Here is a 25,648-nt window from a genome sequence, read left to right as displayed (position 1 = left end):
GAGGCACGAGCAAATGCGGGAGCATTAAGGGTTAAGCCGCTCGCAGCGCCCACAGAGCCCGGTAGGGGGCGCGCGCCGGCGGGAACGCGAGCGCGGGCGGACCTCCGCGGGCCTTAGGCGCCCGACGCCCCTGACGTCACCGCCCCGCGGTCGCCAGGGCGACGGCCTCATCAGCGCGCGCGTCAGAGCCGCCTGTCTCTTGGCAACCGCCCGATCTCCCGCTCTCCCTCCGCCTGGCGCTGAGCCACGCGTCGTTCCGGCGTCAAAACGACGTCAATGGGGCTGTATCAATCCGGCGCGCGGAGGGGCGGGGCAGGCGGGGGCGGGGCGGGGGCGGGGCGGGGCGCCCGGGGGCGGGGCCCGAGGGGGCGGGGCGTGCGGCCGGGTGCGCGGCGCGGCCTCAGAGCTGACATGCGGCGCGGCCAGGCCGGAGGCACAGGCGGCAGCGGTGGGGATCCGAGCAGCAGGCGCCTGAGCCACGCGAGCGGCCGAGCGGTCGGCGGGGCCCGCGCGAGCGGCGTCCTCGCCTCGGTGCTCCGGGAGCGGCGGAGGTGAGGCGGCGGCCGGGGTGGCGGCGCCGTGAGGCGCGGGGTAGGCGCCGGGCTCCGGGCTCTGTCTCCGGCGGCCCCGCGGGTGCGGGCCGGACGCCGCTCGTCCCGCGGCCGCCGTTCCCCCTTTGTTGTGGGGCGGCGGGAGCGGGTCCACGAACCCCTCGGCGCGAGGGGCTCCAGGGTTCGGGATGGAACGACCGCGGGCGGCGGGGGACGCGGCCCGTGGCGCGAGGGGTTCGGAAGGAGCCCGGCGCGGGGCTGAGGCGGTTCGGGGGACTGGAATGGCTCTGACCGCGGGGAGCGGGGTACACGCCCGGCGGGACGGAAGCGCTCCGGGGGTCGGGACAGAGCCGACCGCGGGCGGGTGGGAGCGGGTCCGCGCGCCCCTCGGGGCCGCGGGGTCCGGGGCGCCGGAGTGGAGCCGACCGCGGGCGGCGGGGCGGGCGGGCGTGGGGTCCGGCCGTCGCTGAGCTTCCTGCGCCCGCAGGTGCCCGGAGCCATGGTGATCATGTCGGAGTTCAGCGCGGCCCCAGCGGGCGTGAGCCAGGGTCCGCAGAAGCCCCTGCGGGTGGGCTTTTACGACATCGAGCGGACCCTGGGCAAGGGCAACTTCGCGGTGGTGAAGCTGGCCCGGCATCGAGTCACCAAGACCCAGGTGCGTGGCGCGCGGGACCGACCTGGAGGGGACCCTCCCTGGGGTGGACCCTGCCGGGGTGCGGGCAGCCGGGTGGGACCCCTGCCTGTAGGGTCCATCGTGTAAGGTCTAGACGCCGACAATTTTTAGTTTGGTAAAGAAGGAACGTGTTGTATATGATGATTGCATAATTGGTACGAATATTAGGGGGCAGCAAAGAGGATAATGATCTAATAACCCAGGGGTGCAGTGCTCTCGGTTCCAGAGCTAACGCCCTTCCAAGGGAGCCTGCAAAGACTTAGTACAATTATTCAACTTCGGCTATTTTAAGTAATATTAAGGGTTACTTTGGTTATTCCCCTCACCCGCCCCCCCCCACCCCAACTTTTTGTGACCTCTTGGGGACAAAGTGTTTTAGAAATTAACCTGCAAAAATGAAATGTTTAAATTAGGTCGAGAGATTGTGTGTTTTTTAAATAAAAAAAACCCAAAATACCCTTTTTCTTTTTAAAAATCTATAGGTAGCAATAAAAATAATCGATAAAACACGCCTAGATTCAAGCAATTTGGAGAAAATATATCGTGAGGTTCAGATCATGAAGCTTCTGAATCACCCCCATATCATAAAGCTTTATCAGGTAAGGATCCAGTTTGCCTTTCTCTGTGACTTCTGGCAAGCGCCTTCGTTTTTATGTCCAACAACCTAAGTCTGCAGTTTCTGGAGGCTGCCCCCCTCTCTTTGGGCATATGTGGGAGTCGGGGTTGGTTGTATAAGGTAAATAGGTTGATTTCTGTAAGTGGTGAAGATTTACTTACAGTTATTTTCTTGCTTTGGGGTCATAATTGAGATTTGCTTCACGAAGATCTTATTTAGTATTGTGATTTGTTCCAGTTTTAAATGCATGGAGGTGCGATGTTGCCTTTACTATGAAGCTAAACAGCCAGCTCTATGTATTGACACAAGTCAAGTATTTAGTGTAGAAGGACAAATTCCAGTGAAACTAGACACTTCTGCTGTGCAGATAATTATTCAACTTTCAGACCAGCTGCTTTTACCAGTTTTCATAAACTTCCCTTTGCAAAGGCAGCAGTGAGCTCCTGTCTTCCCCATGTAAACTCCCATCTAAACGGAGATTCTGCCGTGGGGAGAGCAAGGAGCTTGCTATTTAATCCACGTTACGAACAGGCTTTACTCTGTCCGTTGGTTGGTTTGTTTTGTGACTTTATTTTTGTTCTCCTGTTGAAACTAATGAAGTATATCTTTGGAAAATAAGTGCTGGTTTAATTAGGACAGCAAAGCAATCTCTTACTTAGCGGCCACTTCTGTGACGATGAAGTGGTCTCGTGCTAGAGAAGTTCTTTGCAAATGCTCGCTATTTTGTCCAGTTGTGTTGGCTGTAAGTTCCTTTTCACGACTCACAAAACCCCAAGAGACTGAAATGAATATGGGATGGTGGGAGTGTTTGTGCGGCTGGCAGGGCGAGGTGTACAGTGGGCAGGAGACAGGACTGTAGTTGGAAGTTACCCCACGGAAGGCTCTTTGCTCAGTTAAAACGAAGGTAGACGTTGTCATCGGGGCTTGTGTTTCAGAATGACAGTTTACTCATCATCGCTGAGTGTGGCACTCACATCACCTGTCACCTGCTCTCTGCTCTGTCACCTGCTCCCCGGCTTGTGTTTTGTTTCTGTTGTCATTTGTAAGTTGCCGCCTGGGTAAGCCGTTTCCTCCTGGGTCACTGATGTCAGTGCCTGAGAAATGTGCCCAGCCTGTTTCCGCAGGAGTGGGCTGACCCCTGTCTGCTTTGGACTGAGTTGGAGGGGTGAGCCAGAGTGTGGCTTCCTTGTCCTCCTGTCCCCGATGGCCCCTATGCGGAGTAGCCCAGTTAGCGATGCCTTGACCACACGATCCAAGCAAGAACTTCCCTGGAGTGAACTTTCTTACCCCTCTGTGTGCTGCTCTGACTGTTCGGGACAGCAGTGATCGTTCTTACCCTGGCTTTGACATAGTATCTGATTTTCATCCAGCTGGCGCAGGCCCAGAACCTTGGTGAGACACTAAACTCTTTCCTTGAGGTTTTTTTTAAAACTTAAAACACATTCACTCTTCATTCTTTCTCCGTCTTTTTTTTTTTTCCACTGAGAAAAGGAATGAACTCCTCACTCAGTTACACACATTGAGGGCAAGGGCTATGAAAATTCTAGCTAAACTGCCTGGTGTTTACTTTGCTTTTCAGATTTACAGCACAAAGCAGTGGTGTTTAAAGTATTCTTTTTAAAGGAATAACTATGTTTTGAACCCTGAAGAAATCTTTTTCTGTAAGAATGTATTATCTCTCTATCTCCCTTGTAAAATACCTGGATATGAGTTCGTTTTACTTTCAGTATAAATATTTGAATTTTACCTTGTTTCTTAATTATGTTTTAAATTCTTTTAAAACAATTTTTCAAAGTGAAAGACAATTCTCACTCAGGAAGGGGCCCTTTAAGGTGTGCCCGACGCTGGCTGTTGCTGCTGACACATGCTGAGTAGTTTTCTGTACACAGAGCAGGCTGTTGTGGCTTACCTGGCAGAGCCGGCTTTTTGTGGCCTACTTAATCATGTTACCGACGCATGTGGGGAAGGGGTATTTGCCATCTATTATTCAGCCGTGCTGGCTATTGGCGTGAATAATCTGCTGCCTGCTAGGCTTCTAGAAGAAAGCTCTAGCAGAACTCTTGAATCCCTTCTTTTACTTCTGTAGCCGCCAGAATCCTCTGGTGGGTGAGGCAAAGTGTACAGGCAGTACAACGTAGGAGAATTCGAATACACTTAGACCTTTCCTGAGCCAAGATATATCAGGACAGGCAGGCCAGTGAGGAATTCGCCTCTGACTTTGAAAAAACTCTTCTGAATAGGAATCCCTTATTTGTTTCTTTATTGCAGAAGTTTTGTGTTGTTGTTGTTGTTGTTTTCTTTCCAAAAATAATGAATACACTCATCTGGAGAAGTTAATTCCCTGGGGTTCTGGTAGATTACTGATACCTTTGGTATGTTTTCTCTTCGTGTGGTTTAATGTTTAGGTCTTTATTTTTTAGGTAATGGAAACGAAGGATATGCTTTACATTGTCACTGAATTTGCAAAAAATGGAGAAATGTTTGGTAAGCCACACTTACTTTTAATACCTGTTGAAAACAAATGGTGCTCACTTGTCAGGAATTGCTCCAATGTTGGGGGCTACCCATCCTAACATTCCGCAGCATTCTTCAGTCGTGCCCCAGACGGCGGCTGCACTGTGGCTTTGGGAGCTATAATTTTGTTTTGTCACTCCTCAGATTATTTGACTTCCAATGGGCACCTAAGCGAGGATGAAGCACGGAAGAAGTTCTGGCAGATTCTGTCGGCCGTGGAGTACTGCCACAGCCATCACATCGTGCACCGGGACCTTAAGACCGAGAATCTGCTGCTGGACGGCAACATGGACATAAAGCTGGCAGGTGAGGAGGGCGCCCCCCGCACCCAGGAAGTGCTGCCTTGCGGGAGGGGGGGCATGTGCAAGCCAGGGTCCTGGTGCTTTTTGCTCGTACACTTTGAGGCCCCTGCTGTTTCCACCACAACTTCATCATCTGTTTCTTTGTCTTTCAGACTTTGGGTTTGGAAATTTCTACAAGTCAGGAGAGCCTCTGTCTACATGGTGTGGGAGCCCCCCGTACGCGGCTCCAGAAGTCTTCGAGGGGAAGGAGTACGAAGGCCCCCAGCTCGACATCTGGGTAGGAGCCCTGTGCGCAGCTGTTCGGTGCCAGCACTGGGAGGTGTGTGCACCAGTAAGGGCGTGCAGGCGCTGACCGTGCTGTCTGGTTGTTTGCAGAGCCTTGGTGTTGTGCTGTACGTGCTCGTCTGTGGGTCTCTCCCTTTTGATGGGCCCAGCCTGCCAGCCCTGCGGCAGCGGGTGCTTGAGGGCCGGTTCCGAATCCCCTTCTTCATGTCTCGAGGTAGGTGTGCGCCGAGCCTTCTCCCGGGCAGGCGGGCAGGGGCTGTTGGGGAACCTGGAATGGGAGTTTAGGGGGAGGAGGAGGTGGAGGAATTTATTTCCTGAAATGCCTGCTTGACTGTCTTCTGGGTCTGTGAGTCAGGCCGGTGTTCCTGTAGGGTGTTTACCTGCAAAAGAAACCCAACCCATGGGGTGTGTTTTGAGTGCCCTACTTATGGGCTGGACAGGTGCCTTCCTCTGAGGGTGCCTTCTGGAGCTGGCTGAAGGCTTGGTTTCTGGAGTCCCCGCTCAGTGCCCCCCGAGTCTCACCTGCTCACACTCGTGCTTTCCTCGTCCATTCAATAAAGATGTCCACTGACTTGTGTGGTCACAGCAGAATGGGGAGGCTAAGTGGTCTCTGTAGGGACATTAGGAGGACTGTGTCCCACTCAGAGACCCACCCCTCAGTGGGGAGCATTCTGTGGTGGCTGGTCTGAGCCACCGGCCCAGGTCAGTGCTCCTGGCACTGGTGGTCTTTAGAATGGTCACTTGTCTGATTGCTCTCATGAAGGGAGCTCATCCCCTGCAGGGCTGAGCTGGCAACCTGGTGGGCGGTGGGGACCGTGTGCACAGGCGGTCCGCACGGCTCAGTGCGCCTCCCTTGACCCCCAGACTGTGAGACGCTGATCCGCCGCATGCTGGTGGTGGACCCTGCCAAGCGCATCAGCATCGCCCAGATCCGGCAGCACAGGTGGATGCAGGCCGACCCCACCCTGCCACACACTCGCCCCACCAGCGCTGCGCTCAGCTACAACTCCAACCTGGGCGACTATGACGAGCAGGTGCTGGGCATCATGCAGACCCTCGGGGTGGACCGGCAGAGGACCGTGGAGGTGAGCCCTGCCCGTCCCTCCCCCCACCTTGCTTTTTCTTGGGGTGGGGGGTGGGCAGCTTTATCAGGAAAAGCAGTCAGTTGCTAGTTGAGTTAAAATGGGAACACGGGCTAATTTAAGGGCTAGCTTGTCCACTCTTCTAAAGGATATTCTGGGCCACCCAAGAATAACCCTGGGAACAGCCTTGTCAGGGAGCCTCAGTGACCCGAGGAGAAGTCCCGAATGCCACCTGCACATGGCCACCCTGCTGTTCCAGTCCTCTCTTCTGGCCTGGCTCTAACCTGCTTCTCGTCCTCTCTGCCTTTCCCAGTCACTGCAGAACAGCAGCTATAATCACTTCGCAGCCATTTATTACCTCCTCCTGGAGCGGCTGAAGGAGTACCGCAACACCCCGCCATCAGCCCGACCCGGCCCAGCCCGGCAGCAGAGGCCCAGGAGCTTGGAGGTGAGCGGGGAATCTCCTAAAGCCCACCCCTGTGTCCCCTGAGTTAGGAATCCCTGGCTCAGATGTGCCTGGGAGCCAGACACAGGCTGAGCCCTGTCCCCCTATTCATTTTGTCCCCCCATCCATTAAGCCCTGGGTGGGGGCAGGGGTTCCCCTGTGAACTCCAGACCAGAGGATGCATGGAGGAGAGGGGGTGCTAGTCATTCTGTTGGGGATCAGGCCCCGCCTGTGGCCAGTTGACCCTGGTGCTGGCCTCTTGGTGCCTCCCCCTGGTCACTTCCTTATGCGCAGCCTCGGAGGGAGGGTGCACGTGTCCTGAGCCTGGTCAGCTAGTGGCTGACACCTGCTAGTGCCAGAGTGAGGCCAGCATGGTCTTTCTTGGGATGATCGTGGCTATCTCAGAGCCACTGATAGCTTCTGTCCTTCCATGCTGGCTCACAGGTGCCTCAGGAAGGCCTCCCCGGTGATGCTTTCCGGTCCTCTCTCCTGTGCCCACAGCCCCAGACCTTGGGGCAGTCTATCCTGCAGGCCGAAATGGACTGTGACCTCCACAGCTCGCTCCAGGTGTGTGGGTGTCTGCGAAGGGCGGCGTCTGGGGCGGGGGCTTGTCTCATTCTCAGCGGTGGTGATGACCCCATGCCAGGTCACCCAGAGCCCCAGGGTCACTGGTTGATTTCCTTCCCGCACAGCCCTTGCTCTTTCCTGTGGACACCAACTGCAATGGCGTGTTCCGGCATCGCTCGGTCTCCCCCAGCAGCCTGCTGGACACGACCATCAGTGAGGAGGTCAGGCAGGGCCAGGGCCTGAAGGAGGAGCCAGAGGCGCAGAGACCCCTGCCTGGCAGCACGGTCCGGAGGCACACGCTGGCCGAGGTCTCCACCTTCTCCCCATGTATCCCTCCATGTAAGTGACCACGTGGGCAGGAGCACAGTCTGGTGGGTGGGTTTACGGTAGGGACTACAAGGGGCTAATGCAAAACACACATTTTGTGCTGGGTGGCTTCTTCTGATTATAGTTCTCGGATTTAACCCCCGAGGCCACAAGGATCCCTCGTAGACACTCCAGGAGGTCGTTCCGTGGTGGGGACAGTGGGCGTTAGCTGCCCCCAGGTGCCAGGAGGACAGGTCCTCATCCCTGGCCCTTCTGTGTCCTTGGTCAGCTCCACATATCACCTGCAGCCAGGACTCCTGCGCGGGCTGGCTGTCAGGGCTCCCTGGCCTCTGGCTGTCACAGTCTCCCACTCCCCTCAAGGTTGAGGATAGATGTGGGGAGGACAGTACAGCTGTCTGCCTCTGTCAGTGGGCCTCAAGGGCTACCCAAGGGCCTGAGAGTCACTGCTGTGGGCATGGGGAACGCGACGTGGGTGCTGGGGGGTTGCATTGGCCATGGGGAGCCTGGGCCTCCCCACCGAGAGCACCGTGCTCCCTCTGCAGGTATAGTCATCTCCTCGTCGGCGAGTCCTTCGGAAGGCACCAGCTCCGACAGCTGTCTGACCTTCTCGGCGGGGGATAGCCCAGCGGGGCTTAGTGGATGCCTGGCTGCTCAGGGGCTGGTGGGCACCTGCTCCCCACTCAAACTGGCCTCACCGCTGCTGGGGGCCCAGTCTGCCACCCCGGTGCTGCAGGCGCAGGGGGCCCTGGGAGGAGCTGCCCTGCTCCCCGTCAGCTTCCAGGAAGGCCGGAGGGCTTCGGACACCTCACTCACTCAAGGTGACTTTCCCTTTCACATTTCCACCTTCCCCTCCAGATGCCATGTGGCCCTGGCAGGTGTCCCTTTGTCCTGGATGGCAGAGGTTCCCCCATTCCCTAGCCGGGCCTGGGTGGAGCAGCAGTGCTCCCTGGGCAGATCGAAGGTGCCACCGGTGTCCTGGGACAAAGTCACCCGGCCTCTAGTGGCTGGTCTTAGAAGCTCAAGAGACACTTGGGTGCCCAGCAGCAGCTCCTGCCCTAGAGAGGGGTGGGATCAGGGAGGGACCCTCCACACCTGGCTGCCTGGGCTCCCACCATGCCACCCAGGGCTTGGGGGCCCTGAGCTCCCTCCCTAGTTCCATGGCACTATTTGTGCCCTTCCACAGAGGATCTAGGTCTGCCCAGGTGCATGCCTGTTCAGTACTGGAGCTGCTGCCCCAAACCAAACCTTAAAAGAAGATGACTTCCTAACCGTGCATGGGGGTCGGGGCGGGGGGTCATGGAAAGCATTTAGGTGACCAGAGAGCACCCTCAGCCCTGTAGGAAAGCATACCAGTCCTTTTTTCCATCATTTCCATGTTGCCCGTTCCTCCTCCCTCCTCCCCTCCATCTGGGAACCCTAGCCAGCCTTGGGCTGCTGGTCCTGGGCTGGGGATGGAGGGTCATAGGCCATCTTCACCTGCCTCTCCCCAGGCCTGAAAGCCTTTCGGCAGCAGCTGAGGAAGAACGCGAGGACCAAAGGGTTTCTGGGCCTGAACAAGATCAAGGGGCTGGCTCGCCAGGTGTGCCAGCCTTCTTCCAGCCGGGCCACTCGGGGAGGCCTGAGCGCCTTCCAGCTGCCCGCCCAGAGCCCGGGCCTGCATGGCAGCGGGGCCAGCAGCCGGGAGGGCAGGAGCCTGCTGGAGGAGGTGCTGCACCAGCAAAGGTATGCCTGCTCTGCACTTAGTTGCCCGTGACCTTGGTAGCACTCCTGTCCATTGGGATTTCTTGAGCAACCTTGTTTCTTGTGCTCCCCCTTCTCCATGTAATCAGATGAGTGTACCTTCCTACCCCCAAGTGTGGGGAGATCTGTGGGCCTTGTTCCCGCAGATGGTGGCAGAGGTGGGGAGCAGTCAGGTTTTGTCACTTTGAAGCCTGTAAGTGGGGGATGGAGGGGGGCATGAATAAGAATGTCACCTCTGGTTGGCATCTCTGAGCTGCTGTAAAAGCACGACAGAATGGAAATGTCAGGAATTGCTCAGGGGATTAGTCACGCACAGCATTTCGTGTTCTGGGCAGCTCCAGCCAGCACTTCCACGGGGCGTGGAAACCCGGTGGTGCCTGAGCCTGGCCGGGTGGAATTTGTCAGGAGACGTGGCACTCAGAGCTGGCAGTGACCTGTTCCCCTCCCTGTTCCTCCTGTCCCTCCAGGTTGCTGCAGTTACAGCACCACCCAGCAGCCCCGCCTAGTTGCCAGCAGGCTCCCCAGCTGCCCCCAGTCCCGCTGATCCTGGCCCCCTGTGACAGTGCCCTCCTTGTGTCGGGACTCCAGAAGGAGCTGGGGCTGGGGCCTGGCCCGCTGCTGCCCCCCCACCTCCTCCAAGCCGGGGTCTCTCCGGTGTCCTCAGCAGCCCACCTCTTGGACACCCACCTGCACATCAGCACTGCCGCGGCACCCCTCCCTGCCGCCACACCCCTGCAGCCACACTTCGCCATGCTGCCCCCGGGTTTCGACCCCATGGGGCTGCCGCAGGGGGACTGTGAGATGGAGGACCTGACCTCAGGCCAGCTGGGCACGTTTGTCCTGGTGCAGTGAGGGCCACCACGCCACCCTCCTCCTGCATGGGCTGCCGACTCCTCGAAGCAATAATCTCAGAGTATGTGAAGGCGATTCCGGACTCAAAGCCAATAACTTCCGAGAAGCAAAACAAGCAATACGTTTGGTGTTTTGGCTTTTTTATTTTTGTTTTATTTTCTCCTTGCACTGAACAGCTGCTGCTGTGAGTAGGGACTGGAAAGTTTCTGAAGAAAAATAATAATTGAGGGTGTGTTGTGGGGGTGGGTGGACAGGAGGGAGAAAGAGGGAAGCGACAAGACAGAGGACAGGGCTGGCCCTGCTCACAGGCCAGCACCACTGTGGGTCAGGTGGCGGCAGGACGGGACCATCAGCTCCCTCGTCCACGTGCGCGTCATGGAGGGCATTGCCTTGGACAAAGCCACCGCGTGAGCCGTGCACCGTGGGAGCAAGTGTGTGCGTCTCCACCACGTGTGTGCACGTGCGGGGTTGAGTAGCATCCGTTTTTAATGAACAGTTCTCCACTTCCTGAAACATTTATGCTTCGAATGAAAGCTGTGAACTTTGTGCTTTATACATAAGTTTTTAAAAAGCTCTAATGGCCAGCCCAGGAGAAGATAATCTGCAAATTCTTGGAATTCTCTCCCCTGAAGTCAGAACACAGAGGGAGGATCACGTTTTCCTGTTTTGGATGGGGTTTATGAACTGCTTGGTGGTCGGTTCCAGGAGTCTTCGGAGGAGCCACGAGAAAGAACCTCAAAGGGGCGGGTAGGCTCTGCCCCGGCACTTGGCGCAGGGCTGGGTGCCTGCGAGGGAAGTTACCTCCTGCCGCACATCTTATTTCCGCTGCTAATTACGTTTTTACGCATTTCATTATCAGGGTCCAAAAAGAACAACTGACTGGGGGATGTGCAATATAGTGAGGCTGGGACTGGGACAGGCGGCGGTGACTGCCTGCTCTCAGGTCACCGTCGGTGGACAGCCCCACCTTCCCCAGGCCGTACCTGTTAGGCTTTTGTTCAAGAAAATGAGATGAGAGGTCAGGTCATCGTTGTTCAGGCTTTGTTCCTTTTTAAGCAAATACTGTACATGTGTATAAATAGACAGACACTACTTATTTTTTATATTTTTTACTACACCTTTGTGTTCCTGGTTTCAATTCCCCTCTGGCGATGTTACAAAGTGCTACACCAGGTCCGTGTGGAGGAGGGAGACGAGTTGCCCTTACCTGGCAGGTAGACCAGGTGGTGGCTCATGTGGCCGCGGGCCTCTGAGGGAAGGGAGGACGCGGCAGCATGCTCCCTCTGCCTGGTCAGCACTGGTCCTTTCCCCCCAGGTGCCTTCAGCTCCCTTGGCTCCTACACCCTCAGTATTAACAGGTAATGACGGCTGGGGAAGGTCGGCATTTATAAAGCCAAAGATCACCGGAGTCTCTGGAGGGCGGGGAGGCGGTGGCCCAGAGAGGACACGGCCCCTGCTGGCCCTGCGTCTGCATCTGCCCAGCTTGCTGCTCCCGCCCCTCCTGTCACCACTGCTGCTGCTCTGTGGCTGCTTCAATGACTGGGGCAAAGGACTGTCCTTGCACCTGGCCACTGAGAACTCCCCGAGGCCGCCACTGACTTGTAAGGAAGGTTGGGGACTGAGAACCTGGGGTCGTGGGCCTTTGCCTCCTCACAGAGACAGCAGCACGTGGAGTCCAGCACAGACCAGTTTCCCTTTTGAAGATCAGTTCTGTTCTAACCCAGAGATCAAAGGCCTCAGAACAATGACAAGCACTTTACTGTCACCGTGGTTTTCCTTCTCGTTGCTGTAAGTCCAGGTGTGTGTCTTGTTTAAGTGTGTGTGACGTGTGTTTTCTAGGTTTCTTCACAGTGCTGTTCCCGAATGAATGCAGTAGCCTGTTCAAAGGCACTATGTGATCTGATTAAGATGTATATGGTTTTTTTTTTTTTTTTTACTATAACTGAATTATTTTGTTTCTTATGTTAACATGACAAATGTATGCCAAATGATTAGTGGATGTATGTTTTTTAATTTAATATTTAAATAAAATATTGGGGGGAAAACCTTGACTTTTTCCCGTGGCTCTCTGTGGGCGTACCTTCCGGCCGCTTCCCTAAGAGGCCAAGTCCTCCGGGCTCATTGACGGCTCAGATCGTAAAGAAGAGGGCCCGGTGCCAACCCCTGCATCCAGCCTGGCCGCAGAGAACTGGCAGCACCTAGCTGCAGACGCCACTCCCCTCGCCTGGCAGTGGTGTGGTCAGGGTGCGGAGAGGAGCGGCCTGAGGTTGGCAGTGAGGGTGTGTGCCAGGCCTCGCAGGTTCTCAGGCCCCTTCTCGGGGGGCGGGCTCTGTCAACCCACCGAACCTCTAAACACCCACGTCTGTTCGCAGCTGGTTCTTCCCAGGCCCCATTCCCTCTACTTCCTCTAATGGTCCCTGAATCTACTTGTAAGTCAGGGGTTTGGAAGCCTGACAGCCAGACTTCCTGTCTGTTCAGGTTGGCTCTGCCACCTTCTAGCAGTGGGCAGACATGGCCACCCAAACAACAAAGGGTCCTCTTCATCCTGCACCTGGAAAATACTTTCTGGTTCAAGTTTTCAACTTTTTCTCACTCATGCGGATGGTCATTATAAAAAAAACAAAGTAAGCGTTGGTGAGGGAAAAATTGGAACTTGCGTGTGCTGCTGGTTGGAGACAGTCCGGCTGTCCCGTAGCAGGTTAACAGAATCACCATATGGCCCAGCAATCCCCCTTCTGGCACAGACACACTGGAACTGGAAGCAGGGGTGCGAATAGGTCCTGCACACCTTTGTTCGTGGCAGCATTAGTCACAACAGCCAAGGGGTGGAGTCGCCCCAGTGTCCATCCGAGGATGACTAGATCAGCAAATGTGGTCCATGCTCACAGTGGGATGGTATTCAGCCTTAAAAAGGAAATTCGGACGTACTACCTGGAGAAACCCGGAGGGCATCAGGCTCAGGACACAAGTCGGGCACAAAAGGACAAATGCTGTGTGATTCCGCTTACCTGAGGCCCCAGAGAAGTCACTCTGAGGGACAGAAAGGAGAGCGGCAGAGTTTCTTTTTGGGAGGATGGAAAGTTCTGGAGATGGATGGTGGTGATGGTTGCACAACAGTGTGCATGTATGTACCTCATGCCACGGACCTGTGCACTTAAAAATGGTTGAGATGGTAAATTTTGTATTATGTGTATTTTACTACAATGAAAAGGGTCCTTTTGGGAGAAATGCTCAAGGATGCACAGCAGCTTCCTCCTGAGAGCCGGGCTCCGGGGTGAGGGCTGACTGAGCGAAAGCATGGAGAGGCACCTGTAGGAGGCAGATGCGCAGGGAATTTGTGAAAACCGAGAATATGTTTCCAAGCCTGTGTGTGTGGGATGACAAGCCTGAGAATTGCTTAAATGCAGCCAATGGGTCTGAGGCCAGTGGGATCTCATAGTTTTGGGGAGGAGGCCCAGCCAATGAGGAGGGTTGTTGTCAGTTAGGGCTACTTGATTGACAACAGTTACAACGTCATATACCTGAGCTGTGGCCTGCAGGACCTTGAGGGACTGTGGGGTGGGCTTCTGACAGGAAGGCCAAGCAGACCACGCACACCCAGGAACGCTCACTGACCCCTGGCAGACCCCAGTGCTGGGCCTCGCCCCTGTGTGGCCCACACAGCCTTCGGCCTCTTGGTGACCTCGGCCGCTTGGTGACCACGGCCTGGAGAGGGGCCCAGGCTCTGCTTGCTGTGAAGAATACAGGGAAATCTATCTACTGGTTGGGATGTAGAGTCTTGTAAACTAGGAAGAACTTGATGTGTATCTTGACTCCTGAAGTGGATGGCCCGCTCCGTGGGGGCCCATCGGATCACATCCCCCTCCCAGCACCGAGCTCCGCTGGGCGCATAGCTGGGAGCTGAGGGACCCCGTGTTCACCTGCTCGGTTCTTCTGGGGCTCACGGTGTGTCACGATGGGTGTTATCGTCATCATTACTAATAAATACCACTGCTTAGAATTCTCAGTTGGAAATGGATACCCTGCTCAGGGAGCCTTGCAGGGACCTTGCGGGACGCGGGCATGCCGTCCCAGGCTCATTGGTCTGCTCTCGAGCCACGTCCTCTCCCGCAGATGAAGAGGGGCCACCGTGACTGTGGGATTCAGTGTGGCCATGGGACTCGGCGGGCCAGCCGTGTGTTAAGCGATCCCCGCTCTGGGCCCCACCACCTGCGTCTCACTCTGCCAACATCTCTGCCGTGGACGGCCGCACCTGCCGGGCATGTCACAGGCTGTTGACACTGTGGATGTGTCCGTTCCTGTCGGGGTGTGGCAAGGCTGAGCACGCGATGGCACCTCCCTCCGCACATGACCACACGTGGCGGGCACTTGGGGATTCTGAGCTTTCCTTCCTCCTGATGCCTCTGTTGAGGGCCGGGGGATAGCCTGGGGTACTGGCCGCTGCAGGCCAAGTGGCTGCCTGAGTCCTGGCTAGTGCAGGGGGAGCCGAGCCCAGCGGGCCCGACACCCAGGGAGCACGTGTGGCACTTTCGCTGCGGGGTCAAGGGTCATGTGTGCTGGTGCGCACCCTGCCTTCAGGAGGAAGTCCTTCTGGACGTCCAGAGATGTGGTAGCTCCAGACTGAGACCGGCTTCTGGGGGCGGGGGGGAGGGGCCCTGGGACAGCGAGGATGGAGCGTGAGGGGAGTTCCAGGCGGAGATGAGGCTCACCTCACTCGGAGGCAGGAACCGAATCTGAGTTAAGAGGAACTGACTTGTTTGGGGTGGAAGCAAAAGTGTTGGCCTATTGGGTTTCCTTCCAGAATGATACCGGGTGTTTCTGTGGGCAGGGCAGGGTGCACACGGCTGTCCCGCGGCATGGCCTTCCATCTTGGCGGAGGGTCTCAAAGAGCGAGCCCAGGGCAGAGCGTTCTCTAGGGGCCCCCTGAGGTTTCCAAGGTCTGGCTGGGGGCCACTGTCCAGGCTGAGAGAAGAGAACAGGAAGCCGAGGGGCCTGGAATCGGGGCTCAGGGTTGTGTAGCTGGGAGGGCAGTGGAGGGGGAGGGAGGGAGGGAGAGAAGGAGAGGAGGGAGGGAGGGAGGGAGAGAAGGAGAGGAGGGGGAAGTGAGCCTGTGCAACTCCTCTCCTCAGGGGAAGTCCTGGGGTCTCAGTGTGACTCACTCCTCTCCGATGATCACTGTTTCACTCGTCGGAAGGTGACCTCTGTAAGAAATAGAAAGGACTTCTGCGTTCAGGAAGCCCGGCTGGCCAGAGTGCTCTGTTCCCCTTTGCATTGAGATCTGTGGTGGGCCGAAGCCACGAACCCCAGGCCAAGCGGCTGCCCCGGGCGGGCTTTGGGGTTTGTTGTGGTTGTTAAATTCGAGGAGAGTATGCTTCTTCTTCACAGACTACGTCTGTTCCCAGCAAGCGAGGGGCTAAGTGAGGGCCCGGGTTCCCAGGGCCCCCTGGACTGAGGACAGAAGGCTGTGCGGGACAGGGGGTGTGAGCCCCCCAGAGACCACAGACCCCAGAACAAACCAGCCTGCGGAGGAGTCGTTGGCGTACAGTAAAGCGCACCTGTCTAAGGGAATAGTTCAATGAGGCTTGACAACCTGCAGGCCTCTGTGACCACCACCACAGCCAACACTCAGGACGTCTTGTCACCCCGAAAGCTGGGCCTCTGCGGAGGACCCTTCCCGCTCTCCTGGCACCAGTCAGCTGCTGGCCTGCTCTCTGTCACTGTGGATTAGTTTGCGTTTTCTAGAATTTTCTACGAATAGTCATGATGTGTGTCTGGCATCTTTCATCGGCGTCATTGGACGGAGACTCGCCCAGGTGTTGCATGGATCGCTGGCTGAGTCGTTCTTACTGCTGAGTCATGTTCCACGTGTGGACGGGCCAGACCTGGCTTAGCCACCCACCTGCCGATGGCTGTTGTGGTTGTTTCCAGTTTGGGGCTTTTGCAAATGAGCAGCTGTGACCCTTTGGGTGTGAGTCTTTGTGTGGCCCTGTTTCATTGCCTGTGGGAACAGGTGGAACAATGGCTGCATCGTGAGGAATGACAGCCACTAACTTCATACGACAGCCACTAACTTCAGCCACTAACTTCGTACGAAGCTGCCACACCGTCCCCAGGGTGGCTGCAGCAGGTCATACCCCTCCCCCGGTGTCTGAGTCCAGGTGCCCCTCATGCTCACAGCACCGGGCAGTGCCGGTCTCTGGCCATCCTAGCAGCTCTGTAGCGCTGTCTTCCCATGAGTTCGCCTTTTCTTGGTGACCGGTGATGCTGAACATCTTTTTATGTGTGTATTGGCCATTCTGTTTTCCAAGTTTATTTAAGTCTTTGGCAATTTTTTTTTTCAATTTTTTATTAAGGTATTATATGTGTACATATCTTACCATTGCCCTCCCCACACCCCACTCCCATATATGCCCCCACCCCCCAGAGTTTTGCATCCATTGGTTACGCTTATATGCATGCATACAAGTCCTTCGGTTGATCTCTTATCTCCCCCACCTCTCCCTAACCTTCCCCTTGTAATTTGACAGTCTGTTTGATGCTTTACTGTCTCTGTATCTATCTTTTTGTTCAAGTTTATAATGTTCTTTATTATCCATAAATGAGTGAGATCATGTGGTATTTTTCTTTCATTGACTGACTTATTTCACTTAACATAATGTTCTCCAATTCCTCCCAGGTTGCTGCAAATGATGAGAATTCCTTCTTTTTTATGGCAGCATAGTATTCCATTGTGTAGATGTACCACAGTTTTCTGATCCAGTCATCTGCTGACGGGCACCTAGGCTGTTTCCAAATCTTAGCTATGGTGAATTGTGCTGCTATGAACATAGGGGTGCATATATCCTTTCTAATTGGTGTTTCTAGTTTCTTCGGATATATTCCCAGGAGTGGGATTACTGGGTCAAATGGGAGTTCCATTTTCAGTTTTTTGAGGAAACTCCATACTGTTCTCCACAGTGGCTGCACCAGTCTGCAATCCCACCAGCAGTGCACGAGGGTTCCTTTTTCTCCGCATCCTCGCCAACACTTGTCGTTTGTTGATTTGTTGATGATAGCCATTCTGACAGGTGTGAGATGGTACCGCATTGTTGTTTTGATTTGCATCTCTCGGATAATTAGTGACGTTGAGCATGTTTTCATGTGTCTCTTGGCCTTCCTTCTGTCTTCTTTTGAAAAGATTCTATTTAGGTCTGTTGCCCATTTTTTTATTGGATCATTTATCTTCCTTTTATTAAGTTGTATAAGCTGCCTGTAGATGTTGGAGATTAAACCTTTATCAGTGATGCCATTTGCAAATATGTTCTCCCATGCAGTGGGCCTTCTTGTTGTTTTGTTGATGGTTTCTTTTGCTGTGAAAAAGCTTTTTATTTTGATGTAGTCCCATTTGTTAATTTTCTCTTTAGCTTCCATTGCCCTAGGGGCAGTGTCAGTGAAGAATTTCTTTTGGCATATGTCTGACATTTTGCTGCCTGTGGATTGCTCTAGTATTTTTATGGTTTCCCGTCTTATGTTTAAGTCCTGTATCCATTTTGAGTTTATTTTTGTGTATGGCGTAAGTTGGTGATCAAGCTTCATTTTTTTGCATGTATCTGTCCAATTTTCCCAACACCATTTATTGAAGAGACTGTCTTTATTCCATTGTATGTTCATGCCTCCTTTGTCAAATATTAATTGAGCATAGTGGTTTGGGTCAATATCTGGATTCTCTATTCTGTTCCATTGATCTATATGTCTGTTCTTGTGCCAGTACCAGGCTGTTTTGAGAACAGTGGCTTTGTAATACAGCTTGAAATCTGGTATTGAGATCCCTCCTACTTTATTCTTCTTTCTCAGGATTGCTGTGGCTATTCGGGGTCTTTTTTTATTCCAGATGAATTTTTGGAGAGTTCTTTCAAGGTCTGTGAAATATGCCGTTGGTATTTTAATGGGGAGTGCATTGAATCTATAGATTGCTTTGGGTAGTATGGACATTTTAATGATGTTGATTCTACCAATCCATGAACATGGTATGTTCTTCCATCTGTTTACGTCTTCCTCTATCTCTTTTTTCAGTGTCCTGTAGTTTTCCGTGTATAGGTCTTTTACCTCCTTAGTTAAGTTTATTCCTAGGTATCTTAATTTTTTTGGTGCGATGGTAAATGGGATTGCCTTTTTAGTCTCTCTGTCTGTAAGTTCACTATTGGTGTATAGAAAGGCCATAGATTTCTTGGCGTTAATTTTGTATCCTGCTACATTGCCGAATTCATTTATTAAGTCTATGAGTTTTTTGACGGAGTCTTTCGGATTTTTTATGTACAATATCATGTCGTCTGCAAATAAAGACAGCTTTACTTGTTCTTTTCCAATCTGGATGCCTTTTATTTCTTCTTCTTGTCTAATTGCAATGGCTAATACTTCCAGTACTATGTCAAACAGGAGTGGTGAGAGTGGGCATCCCTGTCTTGTTCCTGTTCTTAGGGGAAATGTCTTTAGTTTTTGTCCATTGAGTATGATGTTTGCTGTGGGTTTATCATATATAGCTTTTATTATGTTGAGGTATGAGCCATCTATTCCCACCTTGTTGAGAGCTTTTATCAAGAAAGGGTGTTGGATTTTGTCAAATGCTTTTTCTGCATCAATTGATATGACTATGTGATTTTTATCTTTCAATTTGTTTATGTGATGTATCACGTTTATTGATTTGCGGATATTGTCTTTGGCAATTTTTATTGGGTTTTTAAAATTCTTATTAGTGAGTTGTAGGAGTTCTTTATATATTCTTTGTCATATGTGTGTGTATACATACATAATATATGTACGTACACATGTATGTATACATATATAACACATATATACACATGCCTTCCTATATAATAAAAGGCTAATATGCAAATTGTCCCCTCAACCAGGAGTTGGACCGGGGAGTTCAACCGGAATTCGACCAGGGGCCGGGGCCGACCAACTGCCCTCGGCCCCTCCCCTTGGCCAGCCACGCCCCCAATCATCTCCCCCACCCCAATTGGGGGCGTGGCCAGCTGGAGCCCACCCATGGGCCTCTAGAACCTATATAAATAGATATATACACATATACCTATATGTATATGCGCGCACACACACACACACACACACACACACACACACACACAGAATATTTCTCCCATTGGTGGTTTGCCTTTCTTTTTTTTTTTAAATATATTTTTATATATTTCAGATAGAAAGGGAGAGAGAGATAGAAACATCAGTGATGAGAGGGAATCATTGATCGGCTGCCTCCTGCACACCCCCTACTGGGAATCGAGCCCGCAATCCGAGCATGTGCCCTTGACCGGAATCCAGAACCTGGGACCCTTCAGTTCGCAGGCCGATGCTCTATCCACTGAGCCAAACCAGCTAGAGCATTGCCTTTCATTTGAAGAGTGTAGTTGCAGGCTTTCATTTTTGTAAAGTCCACTTTACTATTTTACCTTGCATGGTTAGTGCTTTCTGAGTCCTATCTACAAAACCTCTGTCTACCCCAATGGTGAGAAGATCTGCGTTCTCAGAGGTCTGGGATAGTGGCTGACTGTGTCTTAATTACTCCTTGGGTGTTCTTAAGGAGAGGGAGGTGTGTCCACTTCCCACTGGTCAGACTCTGGACACACAGCCACACCCCGCTGTGGACTTCAATGAAGCTGCCCACTTTTATCATGTTTGTAGAGCAGCGATCATATAAGATTCATTTTTATGATACCAATAACCACAAAAGTTTGAAAACCAAGAACTAACCCAACAGCCTGAGTTGACGGATGCGGAGATGAAGAGTGAGCACCGGTGAGTTCGCTTTCCCATAAGCTCCACGCCTGGCCCTAGAGCCGCCCGTTCCACATGAGGGACTTCGCTTGAGCAGTCAGCTGTGGGTGGAGGCAGCGGCTCCCTGGCCACGCTCCCTACCAGGCCTGGCTGTAACCTCCCCAGCCCTTCCTTCTGCCTGCCCCACGGATCACAGCAGCACGTGCCCCAGGCTGTCTGAGGACCAGTGACAGCAGGCAGGGCGGAATGTGTCCCTGGGGACTCCGGGCAACAGGAGCTGCTGTTTTTATTATGCAGGTTGTCCCTGTCATTTGCAACCCGGATGCCAATGTGTGTTTCAACCCCTGCCTGAGGGGGAAGGCGGGGCCCAGAGGTCTGGGCTGGTGTTTCAGCCTGGGTCAGGGGAGCCTGCCTCCCAGCCCTGGTCCCTGGACATACCTGCTGACCCTCTTCTCTTGCTGAGCAACCAGAAGACCCCAAAGAGCAAGTGGGGGAGAGAAGGGGATTCGGGTGGGCCACCTCAGCCTCCGAGCTGCAAAGCCTCCGCAGGCACACCAGGGCCAGCCAGGTTCTCGAGTCAGCTCAGCCCAGCCCCCCCACCCCAACCCCAACCCCCACCCCTGGGCATCGAGCCAGCTGATAGGCTCTGCTACCCAGTGGGACGCCGTTGGTGGAAGTTGATAGATGGGTGGCAGGTACAGGGGCCCACCTGGCAGGGCCTGGAGTCCTGCTGCCGGCACCCGGGAGCTCTCCAGACCCCTGGGCTTCTGGAGGCTCTGCCCGCCCGCACCCCCTGCCCCCGCCTCCCCTGTACTCCTTGCTGCGGGCAGGCTGTGCTGTGGCATCCGGGCCAGTGCATTTAAGACATTTAATGGGCGAGTTCCCTCTCTGTATGGGGTATAATTAATTTCCTGAAATAGGCACGCCAGCCCAATAGTCTTTGCTGTCTGAGTCAGGCGGTGATTATCGCCTCTCATGGGCACGGTGTGCCATCGGCCGCTGGGAATTCAGGGCACACACAGCTGCCAGCCCTGCTGGGGTGGTGCAGGGAGAGGTCAAGGGCAGGCCAGAGGTCAGGGGCGCTGCCCACCATGGCCACCCTGCCCGGAAGCCTCAGGGACCAAGAGGCCCATGCAGTTCCCAGTTGCAGGGTTGGTGCCAAGAGTGACATGGCAGGTCACAAGGCTGGTGGCTGGAGGGACAGGGGAGCAGTAAAGCTTGGCCTTTGTGAATAGAATGCAAAGTGGGTCCTGGGGGGGTGGGGGGGGGTGTATCCCAACATGCACCCCAGCAGTGGTGGCAGGAGAAAGACCCTCAGGACCCAGTGATGTTGGGGCTGGTCACAGCCTTGGGCTGCACACAGCTGGTAGCAAGTGGTCCAAGCAGGATGCGGCGAAGGGGTGGCAGACAAAGCTGATGTTTGAGGCCCAAGGTATTTATTTAGATGTAAACAAGTTAAGCTAAAATCACCAGGATGGGCCATAAGTCCAACAGGACTGGTGACCTCCTAAGAAGAGGGACATTAGGACAGGCATGGAGGGAAGCAGGTTGTGTGAAAACAGAGGCAGAGATTGGGGTGGTGCGGCCACAAGCCAAGGGATGCCTGAGGCCACCAGGAGCTGCAAGAACTGGAAGAGGCAGGAAGGACCCTCCCCTGGACCCTCCCGAGCTGTGCTGGCACTTTAATCTGGGGCTTTGGGCCTGCAGAGCTGGGAGACAATGTGTTTCTGTTGCATAAGCCCTGCCCCCCCACCCCCACCCTCCCAGCCTATGGTATGTGATACAGCAGCCACAGGAGAGGCAAGCCCCACCTCTGAAGGAGCAAGGACCCACAGCCCCGGTCACAGGGAACGCGTGGTGCAGCCCGGCCTGGAGCCCCATCCCCCTCCTGCCGTGGCTGCTCCACGATGGGCCTTGTCCCCTGCCCTTTCCCGGCTCCAAGGCCAGAGGCCCGGCTCTCCTACCCGCACTCATGTTTCTGCTGTGAAGCGGACACTTCCGCTGTGAGCAGAGCCATCTTTAGAGAGACAGGGGCCTCAGTGGGGTGGGGGGTGGGGGGGACACAGGAAACAGGGCACCACCCCGCTGACTCCCCTTCCTTCTTGCAAAGCCCGAAGCCAGGCCTCTTTAACCCTGAATCTCCAAGGGAAGTGAGATTCCGCCCACATGGCACATACACGACTTCCTGTGGGACAGGGGTCAAGATGTGCCCGGGCTGTGAGTCCGAAGGCTGGGCCCAGGCTGGGGACACAGGGCGCCCCACCCTGCCAGACTAAACGGCTGTTTCCATCCCCGTGGTGCTGCTGGCGGGGAGGACAGAGCCAGCCCCCTGAGAGCCAGGCTTCATCTGGGAAATGGCTGGAGGGGCTCCCCCTGGGCTGGCAGGGACCTCAGCCACCCGCTGGGCGGGCAGCCTTGCACCCAGGCTCAGGGCTTAGGGCTGAGGGAGCAGCCAGCTGGCCAGGGGAGGGCTGCCTGCAGCATGAGGGCAGCTGAGCCAGGGCCTGACCCCTGGAGGGTTTAGTGGAGCATTGGGTGGAGATGGAGAGCCTGGCATGGGTCTGCCTGGCACAGGTCTGCCTGGCCCCAACAGAAGGGGCCTAGCAGGGAGGTTGAGGATGGGTGGCCTTTGCCAGGGCCAGCACTCTCCCCAGTGGCTACAGCAGGGCTGGGTGTGGGGCTGGGGCAAGAGGCTCACTCTAGGATGCCAGCCAGACCCTCACCCACCTCCTAGTGGCTGGGGTCCAGGTTGCTGAGTGGCGCTTGTCCTGGTCTGCTGGGACGCAGGGGCCGGCCGGTGGGACGGCAGGGAATGTGTTGGAGTGAACTGAAAGGAGGTGCACCCCACTGTCTCCCCAGCCTTGCTCCAGGGTGAGGGCCTGCGGCAGCCAGGGCCCAGGCGAGGCTGCAAGGGGCAGGCTGTGGTGACCCTGCAGCCAGACGTGTGGCCCTGAGTCCGCCTGGCTCTTAGGAAGGACGCTGAATCCCAAAAGCTCCGCTCCCCGGGCCGGCCCGCTGCTGCCCTGTGAGGGCCTGTCCCTCCGGGCGAGGGCAGGTGGCCTTGTTACTTGGGAGAAGGGAAATGAAAGCACAAGAGGGAAGTGGTTTGGCCCAAACAGGCAGAGCGAGTGCAGGGCAGAAAGTCACAAGGGCACGGCGTGCGGAAGGAGAGCAGAGCAGCGGGTGCTGGGCTGGAGCCTGACCCAGCGAGGAGCCCCGGGCCCCTCCCCACTCAGCCAGGTCCCTGGACACACGTGGTGCCTGGCGGAGCCTTTTGGGGGTCTCAGGGCAGCACCTCTAATCAGGCCTCCTTGTAGGGTGGGGCTCCCACTCCAGAGCAGCCAGCGAAGGCCTGGAAGCAGGTGACGGTGCCTGGGGGGCAGGGTATGGGCACCCCACTGCTGTTCCCACGAAAGCTGCTCTTCGGCGGTTCACCGGGTGGGACGGGCGTGGATGTGAGCGATGGGGGCCGAGACCGGGGACAGGAGCATGATGAGCGGCTCTGCCCGTCTGCTCTGAGGCAGCCAGGGGCACAGTCATCGTCACTCCCTAAGGAAGGTCCCGTCCTCGTCTCCCCTGAGCTCAGAGAGGCTGGAGACACCTCTCTGGAGGGGGCAGGGCACATGGCTCCATGTCACAGGTCGGGGACAGCAGGAGATTCCCCAGGAAAGGACTGTGGGGAGCCAGCAGAGAAACTGAGGCCCGAGGGAGGAGGAGGGGCCTCAGAGCCACCAGCAGCTGGGAGCAACAGGGACGTGCCTTGTGGGTGACAGACCCAACGCTGAGTATAGTCCGCAGGCGCAGCAGCCCGGCGAGCAGGGTGCAGAATCCCATGTGGGTAGAGCAAGTGCCAGCTGTCACACATGGTCACGCACCCAGTGCCCAGATGAGGCAGGGGAGCCCCAGGCTCAGCCTGCAGAAAGCAGAAGAGTGGGCACCGGGCTGGGCCTGCGCCCCAAGGCTCACCACGGGCCCTGGCACCCCGATTCCTCCTGCTTTACCCGAGTGCGATGCACATTTCCAAGCATCTGTTCTGGGAAGGCCAGGGGGATAGGAAGGTGGCCGGGAGGCTGGACGGGGTCTAACCTGGAGTGGGCTGCTCCGTGGTGTGTCTGCACACATTTGCACACATGTGTGCGCACAGACTGGGACGCATGGAGGCACAGAAACCCCATTATCCCATGTGCTCCGACTCAGTCACCACAGCCATGAAGAGCAAATATTTGTCCCCTTGCTGCGGAGGAGGAAGCTGAGGTCTGAGAGGGTCATGACTCAGACGGTGTCCAGCTCACCAGTTGGCGTTGGCCTGAGTGACTGCAGGTCAGGTGCCTGGAGCCAGGGACAGCGCTGTTGACCAACAGGGCCAGCCCCTGGCAGCATGACCGCAGGGGGAGAAGTGACTGAGGGGAGAGGAGACCACAGGGAGAGGAGACCACAGGGAGAGGAGACCGCAGGGAGAGGTGACTGCAGGGATCGAAGCCCGCCCTCAGGGCAGAGGAGTGGACTCACCCTGTGCCCGTGTGTGGGGCCAGCCAGCCGAGGCCGACGGCAGCAGGCCTTTGTACCCTCCTGCCTGGGGGCTGCTGCAAGCCGGAATCTCAGTGCCTTGGTCCCTCTCCATGGCCAGGGGTCTCACCCTCAGTAAGGGCTTCTGCTCCCTCAGCCCTGACCCATGCACAGTGGTGGGGCCACCCTGGAGGCTCATGAGAGCCAACCTGATGTCACCCGTGCTGGCTGTGTTGAGAGCTATGCTTGCCCCATGATGATGCAGAGTGGACATGTGCAGAACGCTGTCTGCGGGTGCGTGCACGTGTGTGCATGTGCGTGCGTGTGCATGTGCGTGTGTGCTCGTGTATGCCTATGCATGTGAGTGTTTGTGTGTGTCCCCGAGTCTGAGCCTCTGTTGTAACAGGATAAATGCTACAAGGTCATGCCAGTGCAAAATGTCTTGGAGGAGCTGCAGGCTGTGCCGGCCAGGGGTCGGTGTCACGCGTGACCTGAGGAAGCGGAGGGGAGGCGGCTGCAGAGGCCAGCACCAGCGGAGGCCAGCACCAGCGGAGGCCAGCACCAGCGGAGACCAGCACCAGTGGAAGCCGGCACCAGCGGAGGCCGGCACCAGCGGAGGCCGGCACCAGCGGAGGCCGGCACCAGCGGAGGCCAGCAGCAGCGGAGGCCAGCAGCAGTGGAGGCGAGCACCAGCAGAGGCCGGCACCAGCGGAGGCCGGCACCAGCTTGTCTCCAGACCAGATGGGTGCAGGGACAGATGTTGTCTTTCCCGGCCCCGGGATTCCGTGCATCCAGGCAGAAGAATGAAATTTACTGCAAACTGGGCTCCCATAGCCTTAGTTTGTTGTCAGATATTATGACAATGACCTGCCTCAAAGAGGGTCCCTGTGGGGAGCAGAGCCGGCCAGGGTTCCCAGAGCTCAGGTTCCCAGGCATCTCACTGTGTGGCCGTGGGGCGGGATTCGGGCCACCTGTGCCTGCCTCCTCGCCTGGTGGAGCAGGCCCTGAGCCGCACACAGCGCTCCGGCCTGGGGGACAGTGAGTCCCAGCCTTGCTGGGCATGGGCTGAGCTTCTGCACTCGTTACTCTGCTATTGTGTAAACATGGGTCCTTTTTCAGAGGCATTTCATCTTTGACTTTGAACTTCAGGTGGCTTTTTTTTGCTTGTTTTAGGGAATGGACACAGACCAACTGCAGAGAGCCACAGCCGTGACTGCAGGCCCCAGGACAGCCCCCCTATCAATTGGGGGATGGCGCTTCCAGAGTTGGGGCTGCAGCCCCTTCGCCCCAGGAAAGCTCTGTCTGCCAGGAGGTCCCCTTCCCAAGTCCCTGCAGGGTAACCTTGACCTCCTAGGGCTTCTGTGGATGTAGTGTCCACCCTCGCCCTTGGCCCCCAGCTCAGCGAAGGCCCCACCCCCTG

General features: G+C 55.8%; 1 protein-coding gene across 1 annotated transcript; it reads left to right on the top strand.

Moving 5' to 3' along the window:
• The first annotated feature begins 416 nt into the window (after window positions 1-416).
• On the top strand, window positions 417-12,992 carry SIK1 (salt inducible kinase 1). The gene is made up of 14 exons (XM_079767316.1): window positions 417-551; window positions 1,039-1,206; window positions 1,707-1,823; window positions 4,261-4,324; window positions 4,499-4,660; window positions 4,809-4,933; window positions 5,032-5,155; window positions 5,806-6,026; window positions 6,337-6,471; window positions 6,913-7,035; window positions 7,161-7,374; window positions 7,905-8,180; window positions 8,853-9,084; window positions 9,570-12,992. The coding sequence occupies exons 2-14, from the start codon at window positions 1,051-1,053 to the stop codon at window positions 9,952-9,954; spliced, it is 2,334 nt and encodes a 777-aa protein (XP_079623442.1). The 5' UTR covers window positions 417-551; window positions 1,039-1,050; the 3' UTR covers window positions 9,955-12,992.
• The last annotated feature ends 12,656 nt before the right edge of the window (window positions 12,993-25,648 follow it).

Source organism: Cnephaeus nilssonii, assembly GCF_951640355.1.
Source record: "Cnephaeus nilssonii genome assembly, chromosome: 3".
Taxonomy (NCBI): Eukaryota; Metazoa; Chordata; class Mammalia; order Chiroptera; family Vespertilionidae; genus Cnephaeus; species Cnephaeus nilssonii.
This window is presented reverse-complemented; position numbering and strand designations above follow the sequence as displayed.